This window comes from Phasianus colchicus, chromosome 11 (genome assembly GCF_987193195.1).
Source record: "Phasianus colchicus chromosome 11, bPhaCol1.hap1.1, whole genome shotgun sequence".
Lineage (NCBI taxonomy): Eukaryota > Metazoa > Chordata > Aves > Galliformes > Phasianidae > Phasianus > Phasianus colchicus.
The window spans coordinates 14,035,823-14,054,553 of NC_143446.1; the positions used below are offsets into that span (position 1 = coordinate 14,035,823).

The window sequence follows — 18,731 nt, forward strand, 5'->3', positions numbered from 1 at the left end:
CTTGTAATGGTCTTGTTGCTCAAAGAAGGAGAACACTTTTAGTGCTAAGGGAAGTAACATGTAGTCTATGTGGGTAAGTGAAGTGCTGCCTGCAAGATCAAAGTGAGCAAAGCATTCCCATTCAACATACTTCAAATAGGAACAGAGAATTGTGGTTCTCCAAGTGTTTGTTTTCACTGGGTTCCCTGTGTTCAGCTTAGGAAGAACAGACAATAGGAGTTGTTTGAAATAAAGCTGTAATTTACGATCCTAACATGCTGAGAAGCAATTAAATTCAAGCTAATTACTGTAAATAGTTTTTATAATTACGTGTAAAACATTCTACTACCTGTACATCTGTTAAAGTCAGTTGAGGCCCATTGATTTCTCTTTTTTCTGAAGGGAAAGCCTAATGTTATTACTCAACAACCAAACTGTTTTCTTGAAATCTTAAAAAAAAAAAAAGTACCTATACCATAAAAGCTAAAGATGAAAAGTAACTGTAAGGACACATATTGTATCCCCTTGACAATTACATCAATTACATCAGTAAACTGTCTCAGATATTGTCTAAGCTATTTTATATTTCATAGCTGTATCAACTGCTTCTGGAAATACAGTTCCAGAACCTAAAAGCATCTTTCCCAAAAGCACTAAATAAATAAATAAACAAATCAATCAATGAATTTTCAGCTGAGGGCTGAAAATTTTCATCCTATATATCAGAAATCAATTGAGCTACCAAATAACAAAATGCAAGTACCAGAACACGATGTTAGTTGCCCTATCATTTACAACTTACGAGTTTCATCTCAGCTCGAGTCTTAGTACTGCAATGAAGCCAACTAACTAACCCTGAACAGAGAACGGTGTGGAAGTGCCAACAGTAAGGTTGAGACCAACCCCTTGAATACTGGAACGCAAGGAGAGAGAGGAACTACAAGGCAGTTTATGCACTTTTTTACATTTGATGCGTTATTAGCTTTCTCCCTGACTAGGAGGACATTTCCTTGAACATCTTTGTCTTTTTAGCTTGTTGTAACTTCAAGTAGCTTAGCAAAGGGGTTGTGCAGGTGCTTGAAATGCTGCCAACTGTCTTCCACTTTGTAGTTGATAGGAAAAACTGCCAAACCCCAAGGTGATGGCCACAATCTCATGGGATTTCAAGGCTCTTAGATTGTTCCATAGGCCTGGAATATCTTAGTATCACATAAGAAATGTTTATGCACAGATACACTTGGGACCTTCAAGTAGCTGTTAAACTATTATAGCAATAGAGATGCAAGCAAAGAAAGAAGAGGAAAGCAAAGCAATCATAAAAAAAATTAAATGTGTGCATTTTTAAACAAGTTTTTAAAGTGGTTTTGTATAAAAAGCTCCTGTCTTACGACCTTCCTATTGAAATACTCCAGTTTTAAAATCCAAATACATAAAAACATTCCTTTTTTTTTAAACTGACATATGGCACAAATTGGAATCAGTAAATAAAAGCACATAAAGCTAAACTATGCCCTTCTAAATGCCAGCAAAAATGACAACATAAAATACTAGCTATATAAACTATGCACAGGTGTGTAGCGTATCACAAGCAAAAAACCCACATCTTGCAATTATAAGCCTACAGTATTTATTTCACTTGTCTGTAATTACATTTTATACATGTTTGTTTAGTAATATCAATCCAAGACATCATTTTGAGGATATAATTAACTGCATGTTATAGCAGAATGTGTTTGTCTGGTTTTGTGCGTTTCAAGATTTAAGAGCTTTTGTTAGCTGTGTTTAAGTGCCACCTAGCGTTATAATTCACAAATTTCACTCCGAAAACCCTTTTCCCTACATTTTCAGAGTAAAACCGAAGTGTGTGGGCTAAGAAAACACATAGGGTCATAATGCCTACGTTTCAGTACTAAGAGTATGTCCTTAATCCGTATTTAGTCACTCAAAGACTATATGGAGAAAAGCTCTCAGGCATAACACCGCCGCAAAAGACTGCAACCAAGCAAGAATGAAACTGATGTCAAACTACACTCTGACATCTGCACAGCAGGGCAGGAAAAACAGATCTCAGGTCCTCAGCTACAGGTAACTAGTTTTTAAGATCTTTTGTTGTTGTTATTTAATTAGTGATGCAACAGTAAATTCAGATAAAGATAGATGTGTTTAATGAAGAGATGACTGTTTCTGGCAGAGGGGAGAGGGGGGTGAATATATTTTTAGTAAAAGAAATTTAACATTAGATTATGTAAAATGCCCTATGTAACTGGAAACAGAGAGGAATGGAAGCATAATAATCTACAGAGCACATTTCAATTAGGTGCCAGCACACTGAAGTTTGCAAGAATCACAGAATCATAGAATGGCCTGGGTTGAAAAGGACACAATGTTCATCTAGTTTCAACCCCCCTGCTATGTGCAGGGTTGCCAACCACCAAGAGAATGTCTTTCGTCATTTAAGTCCAGCCCATTCATAAATCCCCATTTCTGCAATGGCCCTCGAGGCCTTCATCGTGGCTGCTTTGCAATACAAGGAACAGCTATTCAAAGCAGCCTGCTATGGGGATTTAGTACCAGATTTCTTTTTTAAAATAAAGTTAGAACTTGCGTTTTTGAGAAGTTGGGAAGTAAACTAGCTTAGGCTATATTTCTAATGAAAAAAAAAAAAAAAACATAGTTTCTGGCTCATTAGCTATTGACATATTGTTCCATCCCACTGTCATATAAAGTGGTCATTAAGAAATTATGTTTTCCATCCTCTGCTCCCACAGCACTGAACAACTGACAGTACCTGCAGCTTAACAAAAACGTTCTTTGCTTTCTGTCTACAAAAGGGCATATGAAATGGTTTACATAAGACAAAGTTCAATTTGCACCCATTCTTTATGGAATTCATCAAATGCTACCATGCTACAAAAAAAAAAAAAAAGGGGGGGGGTGGGGGATTGCTGCCATTAAGGATAACTGGCGTAACTCAGTAGAACATGGAAATGGCATTCCATTAAGTCCAGTAAGACCAGAACTATTAACTGTTCACACCACCAGAAGTGAGGAAAAGCTCCTATTTCCTTTATTGGAAAGTCTTCTCTTCCAATCACAACCATAAAAAAAAAAAGTAAAATGAAGATTTTATGGACTATTTATCCCGCATGCTATAGTAAGGAGGGGTGAGTTCACAAGCGCCTTAAAGACGTCCCCAGAATTATGTGTCGCAAAGTGAATTAACGTGAGTTTGTAGAAGAAATACAAAATCAGAGGAAAAAAAAAAAAAAAAAAGACAGAGTGAACGAACTGAGGAATCACCAGGAAAACCTGATCAGCAGTAGGAAAGGTTCCTGCTGAAGTCTCCTAACAGGAACAGAGAATGTTTGAACTGGGAAAACAAGCTCCTTTAGAAACCACCTGCACCTTCAGTGTGCTTAAATTTGTCAGTCAACAGTGGGGAAAAAAATGAAGAAAATATGAGTTGTATTGAACAGCTGTATGGTATTTGACATACAGTTTCCTGGCTCGTGTTTTCTGCAAGAGCAAAACACAAAAAGTGGATTAACTGTGCCTCTTAAAGAAATGCGTTTTAACGGCAGTCTGAAGAGAAAGAATCAACCTCAGTAGCTCTTCGAGCTTAGAGGTGCGGAAGGCGCTCTGCTCTGCTTAGAACGCAAAGCCCAAACCGCTGCCAAACGCGCAGGAGAAGCTCCAATACAACCACACCCTCAGCCGCCTCCACGCCCTCTGAGGGGTAACGGTCACTGCGCGAGACGCCCCTCTGCCCGCCCCCGATTCTGATTGGCTCCTGCTTCCTCCCATCCCTCCAATCACAGCTGAGGGGGCGGGCCTGAGCGCGGGGGCGCGACGCGGCCATAGCGAGCTGGCGGTTAAGCCCCGCCCTTCCGGCCGTCGCCATGGCAGCCAGCAGGGGGGAGGCGGCGGCGTCGCGGAGGCCGCGGTGAGAGGTGGCTTTGCTTTTGCAAGCCGCAAAGGCTGAAGGTAAACTAGGTTTTCTAGGAGGAGAGCACGGAGGTGATGGGGACCTCCTGAGGGGAAAGGGAAACGCTGGAAATAGAGCGGAAGGGTGGGGAATCTGCTGGGTGAGGTGAGAACACATCAGTTTCTGCCGAAGTCACGTGTGTCCTGCTTCAGAGTTGGGTGTGGATCTCGGATGCCCTCGCAGGTGTTCTGATTGCCTGACGTTTTATTTCTCCTGCCTTTCGTGTGACAGTTTCTGGTGTTGAGGCTGATTTCTGGGACAGTAATGCGCTTCTGAGGTGGAAAGGATTAATTGACTGCCGAACGCCTCCGAGCTTCTGAGTGGTGCTGGGGGTGCGATGTGGGCAATGGGCACCCGATCCCAGCACAGCTAAAGGAACCCCAAGCCAAGGTGTAAACGTAACCCCCTGTTCAGTTATCTTCTGTTACTTTACTGAAGAGCTGAGCTAATTCTTTCAAGGGCCCGAAATTTAAGCTGGTTCCCTGATTTCAGTTGTTAAATCATGCTTGTATTTGCAACCCAATGTATCTGCAACCTAATGTAGGGAACCTGCCTTAGCAGGGGGGTTGGAATCGATGGTCCTCCAACGTCCCTTTCATTCTGTGACATTTCACAGGAGGCACTGTGAGGCCTAGAGTGAACTCCAAGTGCAAGTGTAACTTTGTATTCATAGTACCATGACAAAGCCAGAAATCACTGCTGTGAACAGTGATACACAAACTATGTGAGCACATGACAGAGTCATAGAATCTTAGAATCCTTAGAGTTGGAAGGAACCTCTGAGGGCCTTTGTGTGTGTGGCTGTAAGCAGGTGATGTTTGAGAAAACTTTATTAAATCTGAAGGCTGGAAGTCAAACTTTAGTTCCCAAGTAAAATGTTAGAAGTCAGTAAGATTTTCCTAATGTGTATTGTGGGCACTTGTGGTGTGTGTGTTTGTATTCAAACCATAATGTAACAATGTCTTATGGCATTAACATTTATAAGCAGGTTTTATTTATATGGCTGATATATTATATAAATATAATGCATGCAACTGTTCGGAATGCTTTGCTGCTGAAAAGTAAGCATTCGTGCATGTCTTTGGAGGACTCTAATTTCACTTAGTTTTGCTTTAATACAGTGACAAAACCTGGACAAACAACAGAAGATGTCGTCCTATTTGGCTCAGGAAGTTCATCTGGCTAGGAGACACGAGGAGATGTAAGTGACTTCCTCAGTGGCTGGGCCTGCCCCACAGCAGTTTGTACTGTGGTCCAGAGGGGTCTTGTGTATCCATCCTTTGAACAGTTAATCAGACCTTTAGAGAGCACAGTGGTATTTTATTGAGGGGCCAGTGATCCAGGAGGTGGCACTCTTCCTTCATGAACTGCTGGAATTAGTGTCATTGCTGGTGAGAGTATTTAGACTGGTGAGGTTTCTGACTTGTGATGCTGGTACTGGTTTAAGATCTCCATTGTTAACCTCCGGTCACCATTGAACTCCTTTGTGGGAAAGTATTTGGATTGTCACTCTGTGCCTCAGTTACTGAGCTACATCTTTGTCACCCCATAAACTCAGGTTGTGAAGCAAATACAGTAATATTCAGGAAACTCTGCTTTTCTTATAACAGCTAGTTATAACAACTTGCCGGTGCGCAGGAGTAGTACTGATCAAGTCACCCCAGCCCACCCTGTCTTTCCTCTTCTGGGAGATTCAGTGCTTCTAAGCACCTTAGCATATGAGGACTGCTGGTTGCAATATTATAGCTTCGTATAAGCACAGCAGGTGGTGTCTGCCTGTACCTTTTCCCTCCCCCAGCACACCCACCCTACAGCCGGCTTAATTAGCCCCATGGTTTTGAGAAAACCGGGTAAGGTAAAAAGGTTATTTTCTAGCTCCTGAGCAAAATGTTCTACCCACTTAGCAAAATGTTTTCCTTTGTAGACTGTCTCAGAGATCAGCGCTGCTACAGCAGATGGAGACTTATCTAGGAGACAAAAAGACTAAAAAGACATGGCAAACTCAAGCAGCTGATGCAGCTCGTAGAAGGAATGCAGCACTTTTAAATGTAAGTTTCTGCAACTACCAGGAACTGAGTTGAAATGTCATGATTATGCAGCTAAGATAATTTTTTTTTTAAATGTTTGCTCCGTTGCTATCATTAGAGTTCTCCTATATTCTCTTTTCTCTTCTGGAACTTGACCAAAAGTATCAAATGGCAAGTCTGTATTATCGGATGGCACTACTACCTATTTTACATGCCCTTCTTATTTGAGCCTTGTGGTGGCAGCTGCTGTCTCTTTTTTTTATTTTTTTTTTTTCTGAAGTATTTGCGGAGATGCAACACGTGCTATTACATGTCTGCCTAAGACAGCCTCAGTGTAACTAGACTCCAAATACCTTAACACCTTGATTCAAGAGTTGGGAGTATGGGAATGGATGCTGCCCAGGTTAAGATGCTTTTAGTCCAGGGTAGGAACTGTTGTCCAGCTATGATTGTGTGAAGTTATGGAAGAAGTCCTCAGTTATTTTTCTTTAAGGGGAGGTAGAATGACTTCAAGAATATTACTTGCAAGTATTGTAATATCAGTGCTTGGTGTTTCTGTTTCTTCTCAGTGATAATGTTAATAGCTGTTCTACATATCTGTTGTCATGTTTAGGTACAATTTATGTTTTCTAGATTAGTTAAGTGGATGTTTGAGAACTGGAAATTAAGATCTGAGTTTAATGTCAGAGACTAGAATGCTAGAATCTCTTCTCAACCTTTAGCTTAGGCATCTGAGTTTGAAGAGATGGCACTTGACCACTGACATGAACACACATTTGAAAAATGGCCATCTGCTTCTCACAGGCATTTTCTTCAATTCTTAGTTATTAAGATCTCATATAGTGTATTGAATCTTTTGAAATTATAAATTTTACTCTAGAAAATTAAAAGTTTTATTTGTACCATCAAATATTTTTTGCTTCTTCATGCAGAACCTGATCAAGGTTTAAAAACATTCACGTTTTAGGTGGGTATGATTCTGAAGCAAGATCTCTTTGAATTTAAATGGAAGCTATATTTAGGGAGTGGCAGATAAGGCAGAACAGTTAATGTGTGATGCCTTCTTAAATACTATGTGCTGAAAGAGGACTTCAACTCAGACTCCATTCAGCTGCTGCATACTGAGCTGGGGCAATCAAATGCCTCTGCAGTGGGTATGGACTATGTAGGTGTTTCAGTGTAAGGTTGATAGAAAGGGATGAATTGTTTGTTTTCTTGCATCATAATTCATTTTCCTCTGCTTTAGTAATTTCATCTGTTATGACTCCCATTTTATAATTACCATAGATCTATTTTTCATATTGATAGTTGTCTTTTTTTGTAAACGAACTTTATTTTATCAGTGCATTCTCAGCTAATGTACACAAGAAGCATAAGAAATGCAGGATATATTTTCTGCATGCTGAAAACTTGTTGTATTGGAAATGTTAACAATAACTTAGACATATACAGAGTGTAAATATTTTTGCAGCCACACAGATATTTGCCATCTTCTGTCACATCCTCAAAATTGTTCCTTTCAAGTGTCAAAAATGTTGGTGTTTGTACAAAAAAAAAAAAAAGCAAAAACATATGTATCAAAACAAATTCTGTGGCAGGATAAAGTAGCATAAATCAGTTTAAATCTATTTATTTTATACTGATTTTAACAGACGTGCACTCCTGCAGATGCTTTCTGATAACAGAATAGAAAAGAACAAAAAAATCTCTGCAGAATAATATATGAGACGCTTCAAAACAAGACTGATTAATGTGCCAGCTTCAGAATATTGTTCCTGATACCAGGCACTGTACATTTCACAGTTACCATGTGGAGAGTTGTTGATTTGGCCTACTAAAAAATACATGGACATGATGAAGTGTTATTTTTTTATTTGCATTTCTGTTTTTCTGCATGTAAGCAAAATCAGTTGTTTTCAATATGTGATCATAGGAAGAGACATTTTTCTTTCTCAATGCTAGTTGATATTTATGCACAGGAAAGCATTTCAAGATTAATTTATTTTCTAATCAGCAGGAAGCAGGGAACTAAAGATTTTTTTTAATTGAAATTTTAGCATTATAAGCACTTGTTCAGCATTCGAACATAATTGTCAGAGTATTTTACTTAATGTCTTTAGAGGGATACTACAGATTAGAGAAATCTGTATCATCTGGTGCTTATATAATGTTTTCATAACAAAAGCAGAAATTAGACCAGTATTTACAATCTAATTTATGAGACTTGTTTGTCAGTAACATTTCTGGTTTATCAGTTCTGTTGTTATTTTGGTGCAACGTCTTATATCATGAAATAGAAAATAGGGAATATGCTCTTCAATTTTTAGTACTGACTATGTAAGTAATTTAGACTGAATTTGCTTTCCTGTACGGGCATGTAATTGCAGAATTACTGAAGTGGGATTCTGCCAGACTCTTATCAATATAAGTGACAGTTGAATTTGGTCCCCTAAAAGCGATGTGTGTGTCATGCATTCCATTTTACCTCTGGGGAAGGGTCTTGAATTGTTTTTGTTCCAGTCCTTGTAGTTTCAGGGGAAAGTGCTGCAAGATGCTCTCTTTTTTTTTTTTCCTCTATATTGTGACATATTAAATTTGTTGCAATTTTTTTTCCAAAGAAGCTTACACCAATGTATTTATTTTTATATTGATGATGGAGATTTCTCTTCCCTACAAAGTTTACCGGTTGCATAGACACGAAAGAAATGCCATCTAATCTTAGTTATTTTTCTAAAGCATACTACACCTTCCAGCAAAAATTTTGTTCACTGTCTGTCATTAAATCAGTATTCTGACAATAGACTGCACAACACAAACTCGAGCGAGCAACAAAAAGACACATCCAATATCTAGGCTATGCCAAAGTGACCTTCTCCACTAAACATATATGCACAACTGCTCTCTCCTTTTTTTGCCTGGAATACATAAATTTCCTATGACCATAAACATTCTGATGCCCTTAACTGAATAGATAAAGAAATGATTTTTTGATGCTCTTCCTTTCTGTGAAAATTCCTATAGGAAGGGGAGAAATTCTGTGGGAGAATATGAAGCAAACTTTAGTGATTGATACTTCTTCTCGATGTGGATATCTTCTCCAGCCTTCATCAGAGCCATACTGAGATGAGCTTCATTCAGTGCAATTGATGATCTGTCTGTTCTAAGCACGTGCAACAAAGTCCATACTTAGTTTAGTGAATTCTTTTATGTCTTCTATTGTTTTTGACACTGTAACTTCAGGTGGCTTCTGTTTTTGCTCACATTCCCTCTGTATGTTTGTTCTCTTTTCTCACCTGACAAGAGGCAGTCACTTGCTGCATCCTGGGATTTGGTTAAATCCAAGACTTAAGTTTGTTCTTTCTTAAATGTCCCTTAACTTCTGCAAGGATGTAAACTCCCTTGTATGAAAGGGGAGTTTTACTTAGACTAGATTTCTAAGAATGTGTGAGAGAATGTAGTCATGGGGTAAAAGGAATTAATGAAATAGAAGAACACTGTAGAGTGAATGAACTGAGTGTGTTACTAAGTTGAACTCGAGCTAACAAGTTTCTGTTTTTATTAACCATATCAGCTGAATTTGAGCCATATTTCTCAAACTAAACTTAAGTTGAGCACTGTTTATTTTTGATGTATTCATTTTGGCTATTATTCAACACGAGTAATCATGTTTGGTCTCTCTTGAGGATATGCTTCTCCAGAATCTCACTCTTCTTTTCAGCAGCAGTGGTGGTGAATATTTGGGAAGTCCCTTTGGGGAATTTCCTCTCTCATTTAGTTTTTCTGTTGTACTCTTCACACCCGCTCTCTGCTCCCAACTCTGCCATCTGCTATACTTTCTTTCCCCCTCCACTCTGTTCAGCTTTGGCTTCTTCACACCCCACTCCCACGTCCCTTTCTGTCTCTCTTCATCTGCCCACCACTCAATCTCTTCAATGTTTGGGTATGGAACTAAGCCCACAGGAATGGGTCAGAACTTTAAGAGGGAGGGGGGCTAATTTGGGGTGATGGGTTTTATTTGTTTGTCACTGCTGTTTCTGTTTTTAAAATTTATTTAGGCCTTTGTGAATCCAGCACACATCCACTGGGCAAGCAGAAACCCAAATACTGATTTTTGTAAGAAGGCTATGTGAGGTGCATTGTCATCCAAGTTTGTCTGGTGAACAGCTTGCTGCAGCTCTACATTTTTGTGCACATGTTATGCATGCATATTAGCAAGTCATCTTTGTCTTGAGAAGTAAAGATCTTGCACATAATTTGCCTAGTTACTTTACAGTTACAGTAGCTAGAATACATACTTCAGTTTTCATGCAGCACAGAACAAACCATTCAATTCTTTTCCATTGCTGTAAATTATAGAGAATGGAATTTAATTGTGATTTACTGTAGTGTTCAAAGAGGACAGCAGTGTTTTACAGCAACAAACCTATGTGGTAATAACATTTATTCTTTTATCAGAAGGTTACAGGAAGCATTTAGAAACTGTAGGTTCCTAGTCTTACAAGTTAGATTCCAGAATGGCTGCAGAGAAAGTTTTGAACCTCCGGCGTTGTTAGTTGAGTACTGTTTAAGTTTAATGAGTTAATTTAATTAATCTAAATGTCTTTATGTGAGTATATTTTCCTTTTAATATTCCCACTGTGTTTTTAAAATGTGCTTTGCCTGTGTTTTAGGACATAGAAGCAGCAGAAAAAAAGCTGCAAGAAAGAATGTATTTACTTCCACATCCCGATACTGTTAAGCTAGAAGTAAGTCCTAGAACTCTGTCTTTTTGTTTGCTGTTTACCAAATATTTTGCTCCCCATCCCCCCCAAGCATGTTCTTAAAGTGAAAATAATTGATTTTAAAATCCAGTGACTGGTATAGCCAAAGGCCTGCGTGCTGTGCAGCAAGCTGAACCTAACTTCTAGGGCAAGGTCCCTAGATTCTAGAGCATTCTGGTGGAAATGTTTTGCAGCTTTCAGATCTTTACAAACTTGTATTTAAAAATGAAAATGGATGATATTCACAATATTTAATTTTTATAATGACTACTGTGATTGTTATGTCAGAGCTACTTTGTTTTACGTGGACATCCTGTTTTCAGTGTGCTGCAAGTTGTCATCCTTACATTTCAGAGTCAACAGTTTATCAACTTGAACAGAGAAGATTTCACTTCTCACAGTTATTTTATCAGGTCGTACAGGATCTCAGGAAATGTAGTGCTAAACCTGGGATTTTTCTTCTCACTCGTAGTCCCTGAAGCATTATTTAAAGATGGCAATTTTGAGGAAGTTGCTACTCTGAGAACTAAATATTGTTCTGATAAAACACACCAATTTCAGTTCCTGAATCTCAAGACTGTTTTCTCGGTATTACACTTGATGAATGAATAAGGAGGACAGGAGCATTCTTAGGAACAGAAATAGGGACACAGCTTATTCCTGATAGAAACTAAACATCTAACCACGGGAACACAAAATCATATTCCTGCTTGTGTTTCTTGGACCAGTGATTTTTGGGTTCATCATTATGCAGTGAGTTATTTTCCACAAACATAGCAGGTCCCACACTATTCTGCGTGTTGTCAAAGGAGAGAAAAGGTATGAACTGTAGTGTTTTCATGTGATGGTGAGGTGTATTGTATGTTGATTTCACACCTGCTGGGCAAGTGTTGTAATACTTAGGCTGCTACTTAAATGAGAAACATCATTTCTTGTTTTAGTTACTGTTAAAAGATTTTGTCTGTCTTTGTAGTTCATAAATGGCTGACTCCCATCACGGTGACAAGGTACATTCTCAGAATGCCCTTTTAGTGGGGTTTTAAGAGATTTTTAGGAAACATCAATTGTTCTTCCTGGATACCTATACATCTTGAATGACACTGAGAAGGCTGCCAAAGTACTTGTTTGAGCCCGTTGTGACTGTGCTCAGAAGTAGAGTTTTAGACTCTTAGATGACTTCAAGGCACCTGAAGAGTTGTTTGGATCAGTTTTAGACTAGGCAGTTTGGCTTCTATCTTTGTTCCTGTGTTAGGTGCTTAAGCTGCTTATGGGATGTAGACTGAAGTTCACATGTACTGGAGAGCACAGAGCTGATAGCTGCAGAGATCTTTGTGCTCTTTAGCATAGTGGTATAGTGGTAGAATTTTTGAGAGAATGATGTTACTATTTGAAGCAGAAGATCCTATTTCAGCCTTTTTTATACTTCTAAAGAAGAGTGCTATAAATAGTAGAAAAAGAAAACTTTTTCATGGTACAAAATTCTGGTGTGTGCTCTGCTCCAAAACACTTCTGAGCATATTTCACTCAGCCATATATGTGTCTGTATTAATATACTTTGAAAGTTATGGCTGTAATGGATCCCCAGCTTGCTAAGTCAGAGTAGTTTTGTGTGACAGCACATATGCTTGTCAAAAAAGATTCTTTGAGTAAATCTGTTGAAGAAAATATTTTTGTAAATCTGCAAGAGCTGTAGTTATATCTGAGTTACATGTAAGGATCAGGATGATTAGCCAGGAATCTAATACGCTGTAGAAAGATGTAGATGAGTACTACAAAGTGAACATTATATATTTAAACAAGTAGAGGAAAAAAAATGCATATGGTACCATACATGTTTTCTGCTACAAAATTACTTTTCACTGAATGAACATAGGCATCTAAAAATACCTCCACTTACCTTGGAGAATTGAATGTGTAAATTTCATCTGGCTCTTGATCACATTATCTTGTGGAGAAAAAAGGTGTCACTAGGAATTTCTTCTTCAAGTTCTAGAAGAAACAAAGTTCTCCTGAGTGCTAACACCAAAAATGATGATCAGTATGTCCGTTCTATGAGTAGAATGGAAGTCAAGTTTCTTAGTCAGAGGCACTGAGTAACGCACAGTTAGATAATTCAGTGTTCTTTTCTGACCACGAGATAACTAGATGGCCTTTTCCTTTCATGATGCAAATACTGGAGCCAATTGCTGTGTCACTGATTTATCACAGCTGAAATTTTACTCGAATAGTTTGAACTGCATTGCTGCAAACTTTTCTAAGGAAAGCAGTTTACGTGGTAAACATAGCAGTTACATAGCACTTTCTGTTTGTAGCATTAAGCAGTGGTTGTTGTTTTTTTTTTTAATTTCAAATTTAAATGGTACTAATGCATGTATTTAAATACAAAAGCTGCTTTTGGAGGAGCTTAGAATCACAGAAAATATTTTATTGAAGGTATGTTGAGGGTCTGAATTAATCTGTAGCTTACCACAAGAGGGCAGATTCAGTCACTTCACAGTTCATGCTACGAGATGAAATCCTTCCAGCCTGGTGTTTTGCATCGTATGAGAGATTGATAACTTTGTGTGCAAGTACATAGTTCTTTTCTGAACTGCTTCACTCATAAGGCAAGATTTGAAAATTCATTGCGTATCTCTGTTGTTTGTAAACATGCTGATGCAGATTTTGAAATAAAGTTGATTTTTTTTTTTTTTTTTTATGTCTTTCTCAGACTCTCTATTGGGCTTCAGTAAAAGACTCTCTTCCCAAATGGGAAGAGTTTCTTTTAGGAAGAGCAGAATATCCCATTGGTTTTAAGAAACTGAAAACTACAAAACAGAACAACATAAGCTACCCAGAAGAAGATTCACAAAAACAAATACTCTGATTTTGTTTTGTAACTCTGGTTTGAGCAGACAATATCATCCAGGTTATAGAATGTAATATTATGCCATTAAATGGTAATGTAAATCATTTGAAATGAAAATGAACTGTACTGGATAATTTGTTTCTGTTGTCTCGGCGTGTAAAACTTCAGTTTGAATGGTGGCATCTGCTTTTGGAGAGCTCAGACTAGAATTCCTCACAATGAGAAAAGCAGTGCTGTGTAAGGGGGCTTTTTGGATCAAAAGTCAAATCGCCCACCTAGGTGGTTACTGCGTCAGTCTAAGAAGAGTCTTAGGTTATTTGCAATCCTCTGCTTTTCTGTATAAGTGTGATAACTAAAGATAGATTCATACATAATCTTTCTACACTGTATTCATCTGTGTTGCATGCATCTCTGGATGAAGCAGAAGGGAAGAATTTGCCATTATTGGGAAAGGTAGGCTCTTTGCATCAGTCTTGGTTCAGCAGCAGTAATCTGTGTGAAAACTATTCATGATAGCAGATGTGGGGAGAACATCTTGAATTTGCACATCTTGCTTTCCCTGATTTTTTTTGTTGTTGTTGGTGGTGGTGGTATTTCCACTTCTGTTGCTTCTGCACCTCTCTCCTTTATCTGCTGCTGCTTTTCCTAGCCTCATCCTATCTAATATGTGAGTAAAGACAAGAAAATACAAACAAATCCATGGGAACTTTCTGCTACTCCTGGGCTTAATGCTATTTTCTTTATGGTGGCATCCTATAAGTGTGGTCTTTAACTTAAGCATGAGGAGTTTGATAGGAGCAAGCAGAAAGATTGCCTGCAGCAGCTGTCATACAACCAAGCACATAGAAGCTGCAGAGATTCTTTCTCAGCCACTGAACTGTTCCTCCACATCTTCTTTCAGAGTTCATTGGAAAAGACTTCTAGATTTGTGACTTGGCCTGAAGAAATTTCACCCTTCCTATGTGAAGGATGCTTTGAAAGAAAGAAAGGAAGGAAGAGCCTGGGCTGGAGTCAATATATTGCTAAAATTTAATCTTATATGCTACAGCGTTCTTCTGATCTGGACAACAACAACGCCTCCTGATGTGGAACAGGAATAAAAGAAGTTGACTTGGAAAAATTGTAATTACTAATTTTTGCTGATCTGTTAATGAACTGATCAATGCATCTCCATGTTACTTAGAGATACAAAATATTTTTTTGTACTAGACTAGGGAAGTACTTTTACTGAAACTCAGTTTCTAGCAGCGTTATTGATAAATATCTGAATTGGCTCAGACCTGTGGACAGAAGAACACGTGTTCTTTCCACTAAACGTAGCTCAGATATTCACAGGTTGATTAGCTGTTGGTGGGGAGTTCATGGTTCAGTCTGAACTAGAGAATGGACTTCTAGCTGAGAACGCTAGGAAGCCTGGCTGAACTTGAAGGACCAACATCCATGAGTGCTCCTTCCTGGAATTAGGCACTCAATTTTGTCTGTAGTCAAAGTATCATTTACACAAAGGGGGGAAAAAAAAAAAAAGATTAAAACTTCAGTTTTAAAAATGTTGTATATTTTCAGTGGGAATGCTAGGAGTTCATTTAAAACTTTTTCTTTTAAAGTGTCCATTAAACTGATAAGTTTTTACAGAAACTGCCATCTTAGAAATATCCTGTTGAGTGGGTGTTGGTGTTTGTAACAATAACGTTGTTTTCATAATATGTGATGGCAGATTAGCACGCTTCTCTGCAGTGTTGTTAACAGTTGTAATTAAGGAATAAACAGTAAAGGGTGTCAGTCCGATGACAATTTCATCTATAGTGTCACAATACAAAATGTCACAAAATATTAGAACTGTTATATAACTACAAAAATATCAAATTAGGCTTTCATCTTACTAGCAGAGAGCTTAAAAAAACCTGGCAGAGAGACCATTGCAATTTTATACCTACTCAGTGTTCTGTCACAAAGACAACTTGGTAATATTTTCTTCTGTGAGATCGCAACGTGGTTCTCAGTCTGATTTAGTGGGAATGTGTGTGGATCTTCGAATCATTGAGCTCCAATTTAAAAAAGCAAATAATTGGAATCGGTTGAACATACAAGAGGGGAAAAGCTATTACATGCAATGCCCCTCTCCCAGAAAAGGGGTGGGCGAGCTGTTGCTAACAAAGGCTAGGACTCATCCTGGTCTTTGCATGGAAAGGGAAATCACTTAAACTGAAATCTGGGCCCCTAAGTACTTTATATGTGTGAATAATCTGGGTCTTTATCTCTTTGGACTCCGCCTAAACACTGGGACACAATGCAGATGCTCACCATTTCCTTGCTGCTTTTGATTTCTTGTGGAAGGAAGACTGTATGCACTGTGAGGGCAGAGCAGCTGGGGAGAAAGGGGTTCTGTGCTGCTGTTTAACTGACATAAAAATAAAGACAAAAACAATTCCCTTGGTAACAAATATAGTTTGAACTGTCAGGTATTATTAGATACTTCATTAGATACTTGGATGCTGTCTTTCTGATTTTTTTTTTCCCTCTTTTATCAGGCTAAGAGGTGAAGATTAAAATTTGTCATCTTTTTAGAAAAGGAAATTACATTTTTTTCTGTGCTGTAGCTTCAGGAGCAACAGGACAGCTATAGAATGTTATATAGGAACAGGTCCAGAAAATTGATTAAAATGAAAATAAAGAGGAAACTTTTGAAGTAGGAATGTGTATAGGCATCTTCTCTGGCTGACAGGGGCCTTTTTGTTGGCCTGTGGTCTGGAAGGCAGAAGTGCAGTTGCATATGAGTGAAACATCAAAGCAGTAGGTGCAAGGAGGCACGTAGCAGGGCTGCTAGGGTAGAAGCCAAGTGTGTCCTGATATGTCCCAGAGCCTGGGGCAAGCAGTGGCAGAGCACATGATTTTATGGTATTTCTTGTTATACCTGGCATTGTTACACCATTTCTGTATGGTTGAGCTGGCTTGCCACCTGCCTTTGGGTAGATCCACATTTGAGAAAGCACTTTTGTAATAGCTTAAGTGTATTTAGATAAAAACCAGAACAAACAAACTATAAACTGATCTATACTGCCATGATTTAGTACTGGCATTAAATGAGATCTTGAATGAGTATTCTTCTGTCTCAAGGCCGATGCTTCAAGATGAATTCAGTGTAGTCATCCCACTGTCTTATCCCAGGCTTTTTACCCATTCTGGGTAAATGGCTTTTTTTACTCTGAAAGTAACCTGTTACTCTGCATTCTTGATGTGCTGCTTGCCCCTTTGTGCTAAAACATATGTATGCATAAGCTGCAGTGGTCCTGCTTCTTGCTTCTTCTGCTTTCCCCGTGGGTCAGAGAACACAAGGGAGAGAAAAGCAGAAGAGAAAACAAATGGTTTTGCCTGTCTGTAAGTTAATGATCAAGAATCTTATGAGAAGAAATAATTAATCGGCCTTTTTGGGTTTGTGCATGGATGAGTAAGAACAGGACTAGCTTAGGAGCACAGCCTGCTCACCCCTTTTGTCACCTCTACCCTCACATTCCCAAGGATTTTATTGTCTCAGCCTCTGGCAGTGGGGGCAGTAGCAGAAGGCATGTTAGTTTTCCCTGGGATAGGAAGTTTGTTATTCCACAGAGTCCTTCTCAAGCTTGTTTGTTTCATTCGAAGGTATATATGAGATAACAGAAGGGCTTGGATACTTGTAACTGTGGTGTCCTCTCGGTTACATTTCTTCAGGGTCACGTTTTCATAGAAGTTGGGAGCCAGGCTCTAGGCAGAGCTGATAGTTCCTCCTCTCTATTTCATTCACATTGTGCAGCCAGGATTATAGGTGCTCACTTTGAGCTTGCTGATAGTGAAAAGTAAGGGAAAAAAAAATGGAATGCAGTTTTAGAGGGTTATGTCTGAAAGAAAACATTACTTACTCCATAATGCTAAGTTTCATAATATTTTAATAGTTGTGTTCAGATACAACTTGACCTTAAATATCACCCCAAATGCAAGCTGTTTTAACATATTTGTAATGCTCAGATCGTCATTACTGTAATATTCTGTTTGCTCGAGGATTATAATCCACAGATACAATATGATACAGTTCAAATAAAGCTTTCATCTTGTATTCACAGCCTGGTGGATTTTGGTGTTGTATTGCATGGACAAACTGTATGTAAGTCAGTGCCTGCTGTAGCTGATGTGCACTGAGTCTGCAGGTGATGGATGCTTTGCTTAGGTGTGCTGCTTATTATCCTTCATTTTCCTTTGAGACCCATCAGAAATGTTTATCTGCTGAATGAAGATTAGAATCTCAGAAGTTTATTGATGAAAAATCAAAATGTAATAAATCCAGGGTAGGTTATTTACGCTCTCTCTATTGTTTCATAGTAAGCGTGCGCTTAATTACTTCAAATATGTGATTATTTGCAAGCTGTGGATAAATTTTAAGCTCTTATGAAGGAAATAGGTGGAAAAAAGAAGTTTTGTAGGTTCTCCTGCAGTAAGTAGTGTGATTTAATTTGGGAATTTGCTACTGCTTTTAAACATAGCTGAAATGGCTCTTAAAAATGCCTGAACTGTGTCCACTGTGCGTGTGCATATGTATCCCTGCAATTGCATCTTTTTCACTTGAGTTACTTTGCATACGTTTGTCATTGCTGCATACAAATAGGAAGTATGATCGCTTCTTCCCATAAGTTTTATCACTAGTGATGATGATCTTAAAAATAAATGTGTGGTGTTCTTTCTCCTCTCAGTCGTATCACCTACCAGCAAGCCCTAATAGGCTGCAGAATAGTGTGAGACGGTATTTACATCACACTTTTGAAACAGATTCAAGCAGAGCCAGCTGCCGTAAGATTATTTTACAAATATATTGCAAATTAATAAAAGGAAAAATTCGGTGTCCTTTAAGTAAATTGCAGTCTCCTTGCCTAATGCCTAGCTTGAAGCGGCAGTAATTAGTACCTGCTTCACAGCGGGGCTGGAAACGTCGTTTCGGTTTCCAGCCTTGTGTTTCTTTACCCGTTTAGTTTGTGTGCGTCCCCAGTAGCTTCGTGGCTGGTTCTCTAACTCGCTTAACAGAAGCTCCAGAGGACGGCGCCGTGGCAGCCCTGCACCTGCAGCTTCTTCCCGGTGTGCGCGGGGTGCCACACCGCTGGGCACGGAGC

The 18,731-nt window shown here is 38.7% G+C and overlaps 1 protein-coding gene across 1 annotated transcript; it reads left to right on the top strand.

Moving 5' to 3' along the window:
* The first annotated feature begins 3,805 nt into the window (after window positions 1–3,805).
* Window positions 3,806–13,716, top strand: CEP15 (centrosomal protein 15). The gene is made up of 5 exons (XM_031606342.2): window positions 3,806–3,963; window positions 5,086–5,165; window positions 5,889–6,012; window positions 10,662–10,736; window positions 13,462–13,716. The coding sequence occupies exons 2-5, from the start codon at window positions 5,113–5,115 to the stop codon at window positions 13,615–13,617; spliced, it is 408 nt and encodes a 135-aa protein (XP_031462202.1). The 5' UTR covers window positions 3,806–3,963; window positions 5,086–5,112; the 3' UTR covers window positions 13,618–13,716.
* The last annotated feature ends 5,015 nt before the right edge of the window (window positions 13,717–18,731 follow it).

Bases quoted from the DNA above. Each gene is read 5' to 3' on its own strand.
- CEP15 (XM_031606342.2), top strand. From the start codon at position 5,113: ATGTCGTCCTATTTGGCTCAGGAAGTTCATCTGGCTAGGAGACACGAG. The intron at 6,013-10,661 runs GTAAGTTTCTGC...CCTGTGTTTTAG, and splicing joins GGAATGCAGCACTTTTAAAT to GACATAGAAGCAGCAGAAAA. The intron at 10,737-13,461 runs GTAAGTCCTAGA...TGTCTTTCTCAG, and splicing joins CCGATACTGTTAAGCTAGAA to ACTCTCTATTGGGCTTCAGT.